The 15,211-nt window shown below is 42.5% G+C and overlaps 1 protein-coding gene across 19 annotated transcripts in view; it reads left to right on the forward strand.

Annotated features, from left to right (window-relative positions):
• ARVCF (ARVCF delta catenin family member) overlaps positions 1 to 15,211 on the forward strand; it is a 295,496-nt gene that overhangs the window by 124,687 nt on the left and 155,598 nt on the right. Inside the window, exon 1 of one of the 19 annotated variants that reach the window (XM_075516551.1) lies at positions 11,816 to 11,932. The exons of 17 other annotated variants lie outside the window; for them this stretch is intronic. Coding sequence is in view for 1 of the 2 variants with exons in the window: in XM_075516544.1 (XP_075372659.1) it covers positions 12,673 to 12,693 (21 nt within the window). In the remaining variant the exon portion in view is untranslated. Of the gene's footprint in view, positions 1 to 11,815; positions 11,933 to 12,618; positions 12,694 to 15,211 lie in introns of those variants that run through there. One more of the 19 variants, XM_075516544.1, reaches the window with a different exon arrangement.

Below are 15,211 nucleotides of genomic sequence, written 5' to 3' on the forward strand. Positions count from 1 at the left end.
GTTGCTGAAATCTCCCCCATTAATATTAGTGAGAGTCTCTTATTGAGGTAGTGGCCCAAGCATTTGTGTTTTCGTAGCCCGTTGCAGAAGGCAGTGCCTGCCAAACCTTCGGGCTGTGCAGAGCTTTTGTACCCATCTCTCCTTCCTGCAAGAGGCAATAATCAGCCACTGCCATACGGGCAGCTAGCCTTACCCAGCAGTTTCTGGTGAGTAGGGACAAAAGTGCTGTGTGTGGTTAATGCTGTTGAACAAGTGGGTAAATGTAACTTCTGCCCTGTGTAGCTTCCCCAGTCCTACAGGCTGGCTTCCGTGAGTTTGTTGCTGAGTGTACAGCCAGTGACACAAATTAGGGTGTTTCACCTAGAGAACTTTTGGAAGATGTGCAACGTTATACATGCGTGACTGTGGATTTTGAAGTGGTCAAATAAAGTGCTCTTCCAGACTAAGAACCCTCTGGACAAAAGGTCATTAGTTACTCAATGAAAACCTTTGCATTACTCTGAAAAATGTAACATTTAATGAGATTTTAATCATCGAGCTTTTATCTGGTTAATAAAAATCTCCTAAAAATCCTTCCAGTTTTTAAGGATGTTCTTGACTCTGTTCCCTACTCTGGCTTTGAGTGGTGGGAGCCACATGGCTGGCCATTGCTATTTGTTTCTGAAAGTGAAAATCTGGTTGTACTAAAAAGAGCAGAGCTGTCTGTTAATGTGTATTTGTGTTTGCTTCTCTAATTTTTGCAGTAAAGAATGTAGGAAAATATTTTTTTGGTTGTTATAGTATCCCAAGCTGTGGGAGTCTTGGCAGTCTCTGCCTTTTTATCAGTTTACCAATGCAGGCAGAGTCCAATAAGCTTCTAAGTCACTGGTGAGTAGCACCTATCATGTGTCTTCTACGTGTTAAAGAATCTGGTTGATAATGTTTTTACAAGGCTTGATAAATCTTAATACTCTTCATGTGTGAGGTATTTAGTTTAATCTACCTGGTTCTATATCTCTCCTTTCCAAATCAGCCTTCTGCGGCTCTTCGCAGTGGGAACTGAAGTTGGAGAGGGAGAAGATATGAAAGTGTGTGTGTAGGGTATGTACTGCAGTGGGCTGAATGCAGCTATCACTGGATAGCTAACCATTCAGAGCATAACTTCTTAATAATAAAGAATATTCTCTTCTTTTTTCACTTTTATTAAAACATCAGACATGTGAAACTTATTAAACACAAGGCTATATCCTGAGTTGGTTTAAACTGGCATGGCTCCATGGGTTTCAGAGAAGCTCTGTCAAGCCTGATCAGCTGGGGAGCTGAACAACAATGTTTGCATTCAAAGACTGTTTCCCCATCGGTACACATTGACAATTTCCATTCCTGTTAACGATTCATAACCAAAATAAAGTACAGCGTTCAATAAACCTCTTTTGCCAACAAATACACTGTAACAATACTTTGACTTCAGTGATTTTGCAGTGACCTATAGGGATTTGCAAGGGGTTCCCGTTATAAAAAAGGTAGGTATTATCCCCCTTCTTTCAGGTAGGAAAGCTGTGGGACTTGCCAAATCTCACATGGCATAAATAACAGAAATCAGCCCCTTGCATGCTGGTGCAGAGTCTTCCTTATCAGATTGACTCTTACGCCTGTAAGAAGTAACATAAGTTGATCTGAGAAGTCTTTGCACTGACAAAATCATCCAGTAATTAAAGATGTATTTCATTTGACTGTTACTTCCATTCTCGTAGGTTCCCTGTGGTGGGTTTGTTGGGGTGTTTTTATGTTTGTTTTTTTAGATATATTATCTGGTACATTTGGCTAAGGAGGTACTGGAATAGATTAAACCCAAAGTGGAGATTGTGTGTGTGCACATATGTTACTGTAACACAGAGATGCCCACATGCTTTTTACGAAGCCTGTTATTAAAACAGCATATCAGCATAAATTCACGCTGGTGTACATTTTTTTTCTTAGAATTATATTTTTGCTTAAAGCCTAGTGGTATTAAATTGGTAGTCTTGTTGCAAGTTTTATAGAATTCTGCTGTACTTTATGGAATACTTTTTACACATCGAACAGTAGTTCCCATAGGAAGGAAGCTCCGTTACAGTCCTGATGCCACAGAATTGGTAAAGGCTGCTGAGGAGTAAACAGTGCCTAGCGATGGCTGTAGGGTGTGTGGGATGCTTTCTAGTAGTCTGTCAGTCAACATGTGCCCAGAGAGCTGTGACTGCAACTCCAAGTTAAATCAGTTTTAGTGGCTAGTTTCTTCCCCTAAAAGGGGTGATAAAATAGCTTCTTTGGTTTTCAAAAGCAACAGACACGTTTTGGATCCTGTTTTGACTTTAAACTTCAATCCAGCCAGCTTCACTGATAAATTTTTGACGCAGCGTTAGGCCAGCAGCTTCAAAGGTTTCATCCTGTCAATCTGTTGTGCTTTTCCACACCATCTAGGAATCAGGCTTGCTGAGATTCTTAATGGTAAAGTGTGCAAGTGCGTTGTATGGGCTGAGACTTCTAATAATCAAACCAAGCTGAATCAGCATGATGTGATACCGATGAATATAGCTTAATATCTCATATTTATGTAGCTATTACACTTAGTAACATACATTACTATACAAGCTTGTCACTTGTAAAGCCAGCCCTGTGCATGATTGTGCAATTGCAGTAGTTAACGTGGCATGAATATGGTGGTGGAGGCAGAACTGAGCTTGTTTGTACCTTTTGTGACACTGTGCACAATAATTTGGTCCCTTAGACGTGACTGAGACAGGCTTCTCTGAAACAGGGCTTGTGATTATGCCATTTATAAAGGGTTATTAATGATTCACTGAAGCCTGTTCTACAGTCATTTTGTACTAGCTCAACTATTTCACTACAGAGTTGGATTTTTTTTCCCTCTCTGTTGTTCTTTGAACTGACAGAATATAATTAGTGTGATGCCAGGTCTGGTAAGTTACACTGTTACAAATATATCTTGCGTAAGTCCTGTTAGGGGGTTGTTCCCCTCTATACGTGGCCATCCTGCAAGCGGTGGAGTTAGAGCAATGCAAAAGCTGTTGCTTCTGAACTGAGGAAATACACACAATAATAAATTGTTTACATACAAATCAGGAGAAAACAACTTAAATAATTTAAGTGATGAGGTTTTTGAGTCAGTCATTTTTTATTGCTACCGTGATTACTCACTTGTTAAGAGTTACGGTAATAGATACAGACTCAAAATTCTCTATCATGTTTAATTAGTAACTGGTAATTAATAATTGACTGGTAAGAGCTTTTTTCATGTTTTGCCAGGTCTGACACACGTTTGACGATGCTTTTTTCATAAATTGATATATAGTTTTGGTGCAAATGTTCCCTAACTTTGTGTTTAACCAAGGTATTAACAAAATAGAGTTGAAAGGAAGGCAGAGAGGTAAGTGGGAATGAAGAAACTTAAAAGAAATCACATACTGGTTTGGTTTGGGTTGGGTTTTTTTTCCTCTATTAATACCCTTGCCAAAGAGACCCGCAAACTCCCTCCCGACAAATAATACCCCAAAAGGCCATCTTGAAATGTCAGTAATCAACCAAGTTAATAAAATTTGTTTTTCTTCACTTTGCAAATGTGATTATACCTGTTCAAGGAAAATCAGCTTATGGAAAAAAGCTACAGAATATTTTCATAGTTACAATTTGGATCATTTATATTTCAGCTTATGTTCCAGAGAAACACCACCTGTTTAAAAACTAACAAACACGTTTTCCTTTTTTTTTTATTTTTTAGGCAGGTGTTTTGTAGCCATAATTAAGCAGCAGTATTCTTCAGTCTGTATGTTCATCTGAGGTACCTGTGACTTCTGCCAAAAATGCCATTTTGTGAATTGAGGGTCAATTTCAAGTAAAAGGTGAACTCTAAAGCACACCAGAACACATGGCGAGCATTTAAAAAAATACAAGAAGATTAGCTCAAATTGCTTGTCTAAGAAAATACCATCAAGTTAACCTCTCTGAGTTACAGTTTAGGCAACAATAACTCTTCTGTCTGTATTTCATTACTTTCATTACTTTTATTTATGCTGACATAGTGCAGACTGTTGCAATATAGAGACTGTTTCCAGTGCTTTGATAGTAAGAACATGGGTGCATTAATATTGTATGTATGTTTGAACATATGCAGAGAAGAAGCAAAAATGGGTTCTGAGCTGCACTAAGTCATCAGCTTACTTTTTTTTCTCCTCTCCATCTCATCCAGGATGCAGTTCTATCTTTGCATGTGAAGTTTTATGTAATTAGTTCTCGTGTGTAGTGCCTCTTGGCTTCCTTTGTTATATAACACATCTGTGCTCATATTAAGAGACTGACAGCGTGGAAAATTATGATTTTTTTTTTTTTTTTTTGCCTTACAGGTAAGGTCAGGTACGGACAACAGTGTTGTCGGTTCGTGACAGCTCCCAGGTGTTACAGTACTATTTCCTGTTACAATGCCAAATACCCAGAAGCAAAGTCTTTGCTAGTTAACCCATGCATGTTCTACTTCTGCTAGTACTGAGCAGATTGCAAAGTGTTGAGAGAATTTGTAGGGATAGTCCTAATTCCTTTCTAAAACCAGTTGAAACCATAGAGATGTAAGTTCTGACTGGGGGGTACAGCGTGGTTCGGTGTCAGTCGTATCCCGCCTGTTCTCCAGCCAGCTGCCGGTGCCCCTGCTCGCAGCTCCCCTCTCTCCGCAATTCAGCTCTTGTATTCTTTTGGCCTACAGATCACTGTGCAGTTACACATGCGCTAGCTATGCCATCAGCCGCATCCTGTAAATTCAGTACCTATGAGTAGTCTTACTGAATTTCTAGGAATGACCTGGGTCAGGTTTCAGCTTCTGCATATATGCAACTATTCAAAGGTTCCGGAGGGGAAGGAGGGGGGAGATTTGGGAATATGATTCCCATGGGAGAATGAGTTCTTCAATCAGAATTCAGTGTGAGCTGAGAGATATTTGCAGTACCTATGAATCCCAGCACAGTTAGGAACTGGACCAGAAGCCGTTACTCAGCTACTTTTCAGGGAGATGTGCTCCCCATGCATGAGGTATGATCCCGTCCCTGGCTTCTGCTGTGTTGGAGAGGGTAACAGTCGATTTTAGCTTGGAGGTTGGAGCTTTTTCCGCCTTTTTTATGGATATTGTCCTATCTCTGTGAAAGCATCAACTCCTGGTTTACAGTGGGAGTCAGGATCTTTTGCTGATAGCTCAGCAACAGTGGAAACTGGAAGCAAGGAACTGATGTTTCTCAGGGCCAAAGTACTGCAGATGGCTTCAGACAGTGTTGCGAAGCCAGCCTGCACCTTACAGGAATTCAGCCAGAGCAGTAGCTCTGTTGGACTTACTGCAGGTGTTTCAGATAGAGACTTTCCAAAGTGACCGTGAGGCGTGTTGCACCGCTGTGAGCTCAAGGAGCTCCTGCTGTTTGCCTTTCTGCTGGGATTACCCAGATTCCAAAAGAAATCCTAGAACCTGCTTCCTGTATTGCAGGAGGAATGCGATAGCGCAAGGCTAACAAAAAAAGGAAGAGAGTCTGTGCAACAGGCACCATGGTGTATATCATATGGGAGCCTCTGAAAGGTGGACTCACGTAGTATGCCTGGGAGGATTTACATTTCCTGGTTCTTCTATTTCTTGTTACAGCTTCTCCCCTATGATTATTCTTCTGTCTTCATTTAAGGCCTTACATGGTAAAAACATGGATGCAAAAGTAGTGGGAATATTAGCATCAGTTTCAGCAACAGCTAAGAAGATCTGGCCAGCTGCATCAGAAGCTGTGAAGTGCTTTCCAGAAGGGATTTGTTTGATAGGCGAAACACCTAAACCCCACTTGTGAGAGTTAGTTGGGGCTCCGATCTGCTGGCGTGCAGCACAATCCACTCAAAAGCTGATGTGTTCTCTGAGAAGTGTTTGTATACAACTTTGTCAGCAAATCTAGTTTAAAAAGTAGATCCCAAAGGATTCATTAAAAAATTAAAAAAAGGGAACCCACCAACTGAGAAACTGACCCCCTGTCAGGTAAGGAAAGAATTATTTTATTCTTTCCAATACAATGATTTTTTTTTTAATTTAATGACATACTGTTTTTTAATTTTACATTTTGCAGGTTGAAAAGATATCTTTTAGCTCAAAGACGCATGCCTTTGCAGAAATCTCACTTTTCTCTCTATCACCAACAGTACCTCACTTTCACGTCTCACACTTCATCTCTTAAGTATGTGCGCTGCAACTTTATATGGTAACTGCTAAATTCCAAAGTGCCATCTAATGTTTGTCAGCAGGACAGCAACTGGTTTATGCTAATGATTATAATAGTGCAAAGCAATGACCACATTTACCCTAAGCATCTTAGAAATATTTTTGCAGTTTCATTTGCCTTGAAAAGTCTCAACTTCTTCTGTTTTGTGTGAATTTTTATTGAATGAGGTTTTGGAAGCAACTGAAAGGCAAGGATTTTCTTATTTTGTTTGCCAAGATTTGTGAAAGAATAATTTTCCACAACTGTTAACCTTTCTGGCCTGGAACTGTGCCAGGTTTAAATTAAAATAATTTAATTTGAATGACAAATTCACAGTTTCATAATAATTTTCCATTTTTTTACATTGCTTTACTAATAGAACTATGTTTTCTTCTAGAACTACATGTAAGAGAAACACATTAAAAATAAATTCTGCTTGCTGTATGTACCTAAACGGGCATCTAGGTTGTTCTTTGCATGACATCTCTGAGTGTTGCAAGATCAGTAAGTATAACTGCAAGTAATTATTAAAAATGTCGTAAAACAAGAACATTCAAATATAAACATTAAAACATTAAAGAGTAGTATCAGGTTTAACAGGATTAAAAACAAAAAACAAAAACAACTTTCTAGTCACATTTACCACATTTGCTTCTTGATAATTAACATGAAAACATCTTACACTTTAAAGTTGTGATTTATTTTTCATGTTCTGCTGCTTGTTTATTTCTCAGCTCAGACAGCAGAACATGATTAATGGTACTGGCTTTTTAAGATTTTTAATTCTCCCACATTTTAGTTCCCAAGCATACTACTGTACTAGTTCAGCTGGGATGTTCAGGAAGAAAGATTTTAAAGCTTCACAAAACCTCTTTGCACTGTATCTCTCAATTTTATGAAAAGATTCTGTTACTAATACAGGCCTTGATCCATACGCGTACAAGCGAGGCAGACGTTTATCCCTACAAGGCATTGCACAGGAGTCGGTCAGTCTTCGTAAGCCTCTACCCTTGCAGATCCACATGTAGCCGCAAGAATGTTTTGCAGAAACTTTAAACCCAACAAGCAGGCAATTTCCTCTTCCCGTGAGCCCTCTGAGCTTTGGACCTGACGGGTTCAACCTGGCGTTTAAACCCCAAAATTTTCTACAATTCCATTTCAGCTGTCTCCAGTATCTATAAGCTCTTGTGAACTAATGCTGAAAGAGCCCAAAATGAATGTTGGGTTATGATGACATTGATGAATTACTGAGCCTTTTGCTAGTTTAGGTCATCTTGTTAATGGTCCAAATTATGCTCTTGCTTGCTTTGTCAGAAGTGTGGAGTAATTCACTGAAGTCATCGGTGTGACTGAGAACAGAATGGCCAAAGATGGCCATGGGCAGCCTGAGGCTGCGTGCCAACTATAATTAAAGCCTTTGATTTAAATACATGTCAGAGTTTACTCTTTATATATATATTTTAAAAACAAAACAAAACAAAAACCCAAAACCCAAAACTGCTTCCCTTTTTAAGCTACCAAATTACTAGCTGAAGAGAGTATTTTTTAACCACAGTTGTGGTGACTGGGAAATGCTGTAGAATACTGTCAGAGTTCATTTTAGGGACTTAATCTAAAATGTATCTTTAGCTGCTGGCAGAGTGGCATTTTTAGAATGCTGTCGTTAAAGACTGAAAAGAACTCTAGTCTCCATGTTTCTAACCCATCTCACTTAGCTGCTCTTCCTTTTTGCAGTCTTATTTTCATATGTAAGTACTTCAAATACAAGAAACTAGCTCTGGAATAAAATTTCATACACAAACACCTTAATTCTCTCTTCAGAAGAAAATCCAAAACAGCTTCAGGTTTGGGTTTGAGGAGGACAGTAATTACCATAAAAACGGGTTGATTGTACAGACAGCTATCAATCCGGTGCACGATGGCAAGCCACAGTTTTGCGCTCTGGATGAGAGAATGACATGTTAAGCTGGTATCTTCTCAGCAAGTGCAGCCTGAAATGCAGCTTGCAATGCAGCACAAATCATCTGGAAAATCCAAAAACCAAACCAAAATCTAAGAAATGAAAAATAGTTAATACTGGGTCTTTCTTTCCTGCATTTGGGTGTCTTTGTTTTCCTTTCCAATAACTACAGCATGAAATTATGGTCACAGTACCAACCTTAAATTTGATTTGTTGTCCTTGCTGTTGTCATTCTGTTATAAATGTAATGCTATTTTCTTTTTTTTTTTCTCTTAAACTGGAGGAGAATTTTTTATTTTTATCCCTGTGAAATGTAGTTGATTCTTATCTAAATGAAGCTGCTGGGAAGAAACATAGGTCATTCATTCAACTGCGACCTATATGCAGTGACATGCAGCTTCCTCTGTCCTTTATTTCTAATGCAAGCAGTGCTGTCACCAGCCTGTCCTTGTTCTCATCCTGTCATATGACAACTTGGATGAAATGGAGTTGACTGATATTAGATGTAGCAAGATGGAAGCTGTGTTTGTATACAAATGAAAGTCCCCTGAACTTACTGAAGTGCCTAATGGCGTCCCTCTACAGAAAGAGTCTGCTTCCTCTTTGCCATACTGTTCTTTAGCCGTGTGATCCTTTAGACCTCCTCTTTAATACTGCATTCTTAAAGAAGGATGACGCATAAAATCATCCTCCATTTATATACAGCTGCTCCCCGGTTGAGGCAATCTGACTTCATCTCCATTTCTAACCTTGCGGTATGAAAGCAAAAAGACCATCAAAACCATGTGGATGGAAACGCTAGAAATACCCTGGTGGATTTGTCCTACTAGAGTCATGCAGCCATTCTGGAGCAAGTACGGATGCTTTGAAAGGGCTCATGTAACTTCTCAAATATATTTTAAAATTATGGAAATGCTAACGGGAAAAGATTTCAAAATGTGTCTTGGAGATACAATGTTCTGGTTTCATTTGTCTGTGTTAAAATCGTTGCAGTAGGGCACACCAACACACCATGGTGTACTGCTCTTCAGTTCTCTCACCATGTTTATTTGCTGCGTGACATTCACAGAACGACAATAAAATACGCTGGGCATGGAAGCACCTGTATGAACACAGGCTGCCTGATTCGGAGAGTTGCCATGGGTGATCGCGGTGCCGTTGCCTATATGGGTGGCTGGGATTCTTGGTTCATCTTGTGCCTTCTTGCTCTGTTGGGTTTATGGAAGTTACATATCACTGAAGCCATACGTTACGTTTCCAGGCAGAGCTGTAAACCATTTCATTTTTACTGCCCCTGAGAGCAGATCAATCTATAGTGCAGCACTAGTGATGGAGAATTTTTTAAGGGTAATGGGAGAAAATAAAAAAAAGAGAGCTTGGCCCAGATACTATACTACTCCATCTTCCAGAGAATTAAATCCCGTCCTATTTATAAATTTTTAATTTCTCAGAAAGAATAAAGAAGGTTTTCACCCTACTTTTGCAGCTGGGAAAAATGTGACAGATTAAGAAATTAAGGTTCATTTAAAAAAAGGGGGGGGGGAGGCTGTGATGTAGTCAGCAGTCTGATACTAATGGATAGAGCGTTTGTTGCCAGAATTTGGAAGTTCAGTATAACCTTAGGGATCTAATCCATAACTCTTATTTGGGGTAATTAGTTCTTTTACTTCAGCATTGCCAAATCCCAGCATTCAGAATTATATGAGCTGGTAAAATACTGCAAGTGGCTAGGAAATAAGGGACTTGAGATGTATTTTGCCTTTTAAAAAAAAAAAAAATCTTTGTCTTTGAGTTAAAACATTTTCAAAATTTACTTGACAACCAGAAGGCCTACAAGCATCTATTATATTTTTGAAAGGAAAATTATGTTTTTAAATAACAACCTGACTCCAGAAGGTGGGACTTCAAAATTCAGCCACGCTGATCTTGCATGGCTTGCACAAATACTTGTGGGTTTACAACATGAGAGACTTCTTATGTGAGTCAGAATTGGCAAGTTCATCCAGGAAGGTTTTCAGTTGCGTCGTTTTGCATGCAAGAGTAGCTACTTCAGTGCCCTATGGAGATAGACTTTATAACGTTTTTTTTTCTTTGACAGTGTATAAAGGTCTGGCACATATCCACGTGCATGCCTAAATTGAATGGTGCTTTTCTATGCCAGCATGGCCTCAACAAAAGTTGAGCTATTTTAGTTTGTTAACTGAAGAAAAGTTGGACAAGGAGAAGGGGGGGAGAGTGCTGTACAGAAGTACAGGAGACTCATACAAAATGCGTTCCTTTTGCTTTGCTTTGGCCTTTATGTATTTTATTAACAGCCACTACCAGTTGCCTCTAAATTATTCCACTGTAGATAGACTCAGAGCACATTTTTTCCCTCCAGTGAAGCAAATACTTTGCTTCAGCTAAACCTTGTGGAACATCTACCATTGCCCTTGTCAACCTTTACGGCATTTATTTTTTAAACAAATCAGGATCAGAGTTGGGTAACATAGTTCTGCCCTGTTCTCTGCCCCTAAAATACAAAGCCTTAGCTCTAACATGCAGCTGGAATGCTGACATTGGCAGTAACAGGAAGGCTGAAATTAGGATTAAATAGGTCCGAAACATTCCTTCCGGTCTTAAATGTCACTATAGGAGGTGCCACCCTTTCATGTTGATCTGGTAGGATTGATATTGATTAACATGGTAATTACGTTGACACTGGAAGCATGTTTTAGAGTTTTCTGGGACCCTGAAGCTGGGATGAAAAGATACTTTTGTGCAAAGGCGCCTATTCTGATAATTAAAGAAGATTAAATTGTGATGTATCTTCCTTTCTGCTTTATAGCTGGTCTCGCTGTCTCTGACGATCCCTGTTTTCCAGGGATAGTCTCTAATTTGATTCCAGTAGCTTTCAGTCCCTAATTACCATTGTTCAGCCACCAGCTGTTGCAGTGGTGGATTTATTTATTGCTTTGGTTTGCCGCAGGAACCCAGTACGGAAGAGGAAAAACAACCCTTACCCCTTGGCTGGCGACTGCAAGCAGTGGTGGTTATTTAGCACTGGGTGGAGGACGTTGCTGGCCGCCTCTCAGACCTGGTTCACTGCCGGCATCTGGAGGGCCAGGCGTTAGTTCCAGTGCTGGGCAAGCGTGCCCGCCCGGCCCTGCGGTGGGTCTGGGGAGAAAGTCTTCAGGTTTAGGTAAGGGTTGGTTTACGCCTACCTACCTAGGTCTGTTTCGTACGAGACTTGATGTCTTAATTAATATCAAATCTTTCTGCAATTTCTTGGGAAAGGCAGAAAGAAGGATCAGATCCTAGACTAAGAAGGATGGAGGCTCTCCTCCTTCCCAGGGGTTTCATGGAGGCTTGCAGCCTGTCTGCCTGTTCAAAGACTGAGCGTTGGAAGCTGGGTACTTCCAATTTACTAGCGATCAATGGAGGTGAAAACCATGCTGTATTGTGCTGTGAAGTCCCAGGTTTTGTTGCCGAATGTGGTGGATGCCAGGTATAGCACATCTGGCATTCATTTTGGTAATGAGCAATTTATCAAGGCAATCTTTTAATGAATGTGGGAGGGGTTTGTGGGCAGGTGAGTGGTTTTAAAAAATGAGGCCAGTTGTACTTTGAGCTGTAAGCCTCACTGCATCTGTGTACGATGGAAAAGGGAGGAGACTGTGATGGAAGATCGTCTTTTCTGGTGTTGGTGCATTAGGGATGGCATTCCTCTCGATGCGAAGTGCAAAAAGTAAGCGAGCAAGAGCGTTTCCTTTCTTGTGCTTTCTTGTTAGACCTCCCGGTCCTTCCCGACGGGATCCGAAGGGCTCTCTGCCTCCGTAGCCAGCAGGTTAGCCTTCGCAGAGACGCCGGTAACCGTCGTTTCGCTCAGTGGCATTTTCCCTCTTTGTCTTCGTAGCCCAGCAGGAGAGATCCGGGGGGGCCGGGGGGCTCCGGGCGCGCAGCCGGCCTGTGCCCCCCTCGCCGCGGGCCGCCGCCCTCCCGCGCCCGCCCGGAGGGAGCGGGCGGCGGCGCCGGGCACGGGGAGAGGCTCCCGCGCCCCCGCCCGCGGGCGCCGAGAGCCGAGACCGAAGCCGGCGGGCGCTGCCCGCTCCCCCGGCGCGCCGGGCGTGGCCGCGCCCCAGCCCGCTCCGGCTGCGGCTGCCCGTCAGTTCCGCCCCCGGGCCGGAGCCGGCGGGGCGGCGGGGGGCAGAGCCATGTGAGAGGGACGCGGCCCCCGCGGGAGCCGCCGGCGGTGCGTTTTCTCCCGCCGGAGCGGCGTTCGTTGGCGGTCTCCTTGCCCCGGATGGGCTCTGTCCGTCGGGAGGCTGCGGAGGGGCTCTCGAGCGGCGCGGCTGCCGGTGGGGTCACGAAAGGAGGGAGCTTCACGGAGGGAAGAGGCTCTGGAGGCGGGCGGCTGGGGCCGCGGAGGGTTGGCGGGCAGCCGGCGGGGTTCTCTGCTAGGGACCGTAGCACCGGCACCTTGCATAAATGCCTGCGGAGCTCGAACAGGTTAGTGCTAAACTTGCGTCCTTCCCCGCGGGCCCCGGCGGTCCTGCGCGGCCGGCTGCGCGGCGGTCCCGGCTGCGCGGGGGGAGAGCGCTGCCGGGCGGGAGGGATCGTCTGCCTACTCGCGTTTTCATGTTTTAGCCGAGAACTGAGAGAAAAGCGGAGCCGCGCTTTCTAACAGCGTTCGAGAGAGGTTTTGCTTTTGTCTCTGTGAGCTGGTGAAACACCCAAAAAAGCGAGCTGTTATTTTCTTTGACCTTCTCGTCCTGCCCGATAAATCTGGGGAACTCTTTGACACGAACAGCCAGAAACGGTGCTTTTTAAAAAAGCAAGCTTTGCTATTGTTTGCTTTTGTTCAGTGTTTGCTTTTCCCATACGGTGTTCCATTCCTTCTCTTCAATTTTGTTGTTGAACATACCAGGGAAATAACTTCGGGTTTTCACTCTAAATGTTGTCTTAAGCAAAAAGCTCTCTTGGCTGTCATCTTAGTAATTATAATGGACTTACAGCTCTGTATGAAAAGATTTCAAATATCATTCTTTACCTTGGAGTGTCATTAGGCATTGCAGAGTAAGGCTGTCGCAGGCTAGATTTAAATAAATAGAGATCACGTAGACTCCTGTAATTTATAGGTGCCTACCTTGTTAACCTCCTTCATCTGCCTTGTAAGCCTTAGGAAACCCTGTAAATTCAGGTGGCGGCAGGGCAGAGCTGCTCCTCAAGCTAGGATGAGGTGTTACCTTTTTCTTAACCCTCCTTTTTCTTCTCTGCCTTTTTAATTTAAACCAGAGTATTTTAGGATAAGAAAACGCAGTGATAATATATCACTGATAACACATCTGAATTTGTTTAGGTTCAGTGCGCTGGAATTGTTAGAGGTGCTTCAATTTGTTTTAATCATGCTGTGTTCAACTTGTCCGTCTCCGTAACAGAAGGCTGAATCATTTCTCAATGCAAATAGGGTGTTGGTTGTCTTGAGGGGATCGTAGCCCTTTCAGCTGGGCCCGTGGGTGATGGTGTCTTTGTCTGTAGGCAGTCCGGGTCATCGCTGCCCTGCCTGCTAGAGGTGACCGACTCCTGGTTTTGTTTGGGTGCTCGTTTGTGTGTCACGCTACCTGTGGACTTCTTGGGGAGGAAGGGATTTAATTGGCGTGTGTGGCCCTGCTCATACCGCCTGACCTGAAGTTACTGTACCTGTCAAATTACATGCAATGGGCTGTTGATTTTTAGATAGATAGATCTAGTTAGCAGATCTTTGGGATTTTGTTTTTGGGGTTTTTTTCAATACACAAAGAAGAAAACTGGAGCTAAGGAGCAGATTGCTAACTGTAAAAAAAGGTGTGTTTAATGTCTTTTGGCCTGTGCAGTAGAGCTGTGTTCTTGTCTTCTGGGTTTTCTATTCTGATAGGAGGAAGAGCTTGAGTGAGAGCGGAAGATTGTAGTTAATCACTTTAGGTCATGCATTTCAGATAACTTGTAAATTCTTCTTCCATATCAAACCAAAAAAACCTCATGGTTTTAATTTTCATGCTGCCTGTCATAGCAGAGGATCAGAGATATTTTATCTTTTCTGCTGGAGCAAGGGTTCTTGATTCATTCCAAGGTCTTTTTGCCATATAACTGATCGGTCTGATACTGCAACAGCGTATTAGAGAATGCTTTGCTTAATGAAATGCAGTAGTTTTAAACAGTGAGTTGTCAGAGAAATTTATTGTGCGGTTCCAGGGCCTCTAGAAAGTAATCTTTTAGCTTTAATGATCACAATTAAGTAAAACTAAGCCAAATGGATAAATGACTTTGAGGTGAATGGCAAGTCTACACCATCCATGCAGACAAAGATGGGAGAGATACTAGAAGGGACTTCTGCCACACTAACTAGAGACCTGATGTGTTTAGAGACTCCTCACATTAAAATCTGAGTAAAGACAGTTGTGAAATCGTAATTAAAAGGAACCAAGAGTAACTTCTAACTATCCTTTTGGCTTCTGCTGGGAATAGTCATGCTTCCTGAAGTTCCGGGCCACAAAAGCAGCATTGTACCTGGGAGCACTGGTAGAAAAAATAAATGCTGAAAAACTGTTCTTGTGGCCATGAGCGTGCAGGGCAGGTGTCACCTTCTTGGCGTTGTCCCTTGGGCGTTCCCCTGCCTGCTGGTGGGGGAGGAAGGCTGCTGAAGTTTGTGCTGAGTATCTGCAGTCCGACGTTCTGCAGTGGCCTGCACGTAAGGATGGAGTTCATGAAGTGCAGGAGGATCTTGAAGTCTGGAACTGTTAAAATATGTTTGGTCCCTATATGATGTGCAGCTTTGATCTGGAGCTGAAACCTGAAGTGCTGGCTTGCCTCAGGGCCGTGAAGTTGTGAAGGGGAAAGGAGTCACTTCAAGTGACTTTTGCCAAAAACTCTTCAGTTCTGTGTTATTCCTGCTTCAGAAAATACTTTGCTATCATTCCTGATTCAGGCATCGAACTCAGTAACGCTGCCCTTCCTCAGCACTTTGTCCCTGAAGCGTTTTGCTAGAGGA

Source organism: Mycteria americana, chromosome 13 (assembly GCF_035582795.1).
Source record: "Mycteria americana isolate JAX WOST 10 ecotype Jacksonville Zoo and Gardens chromosome 13, USCA_MyAme_1.0, whole genome shotgun sequence".
In the NCBI taxonomy this organism is placed as follows: domain Eukaryota; kingdom Metazoa; phylum Chordata; class Aves; order Ciconiiformes; family Ciconiidae; genus Mycteria; species Mycteria americana.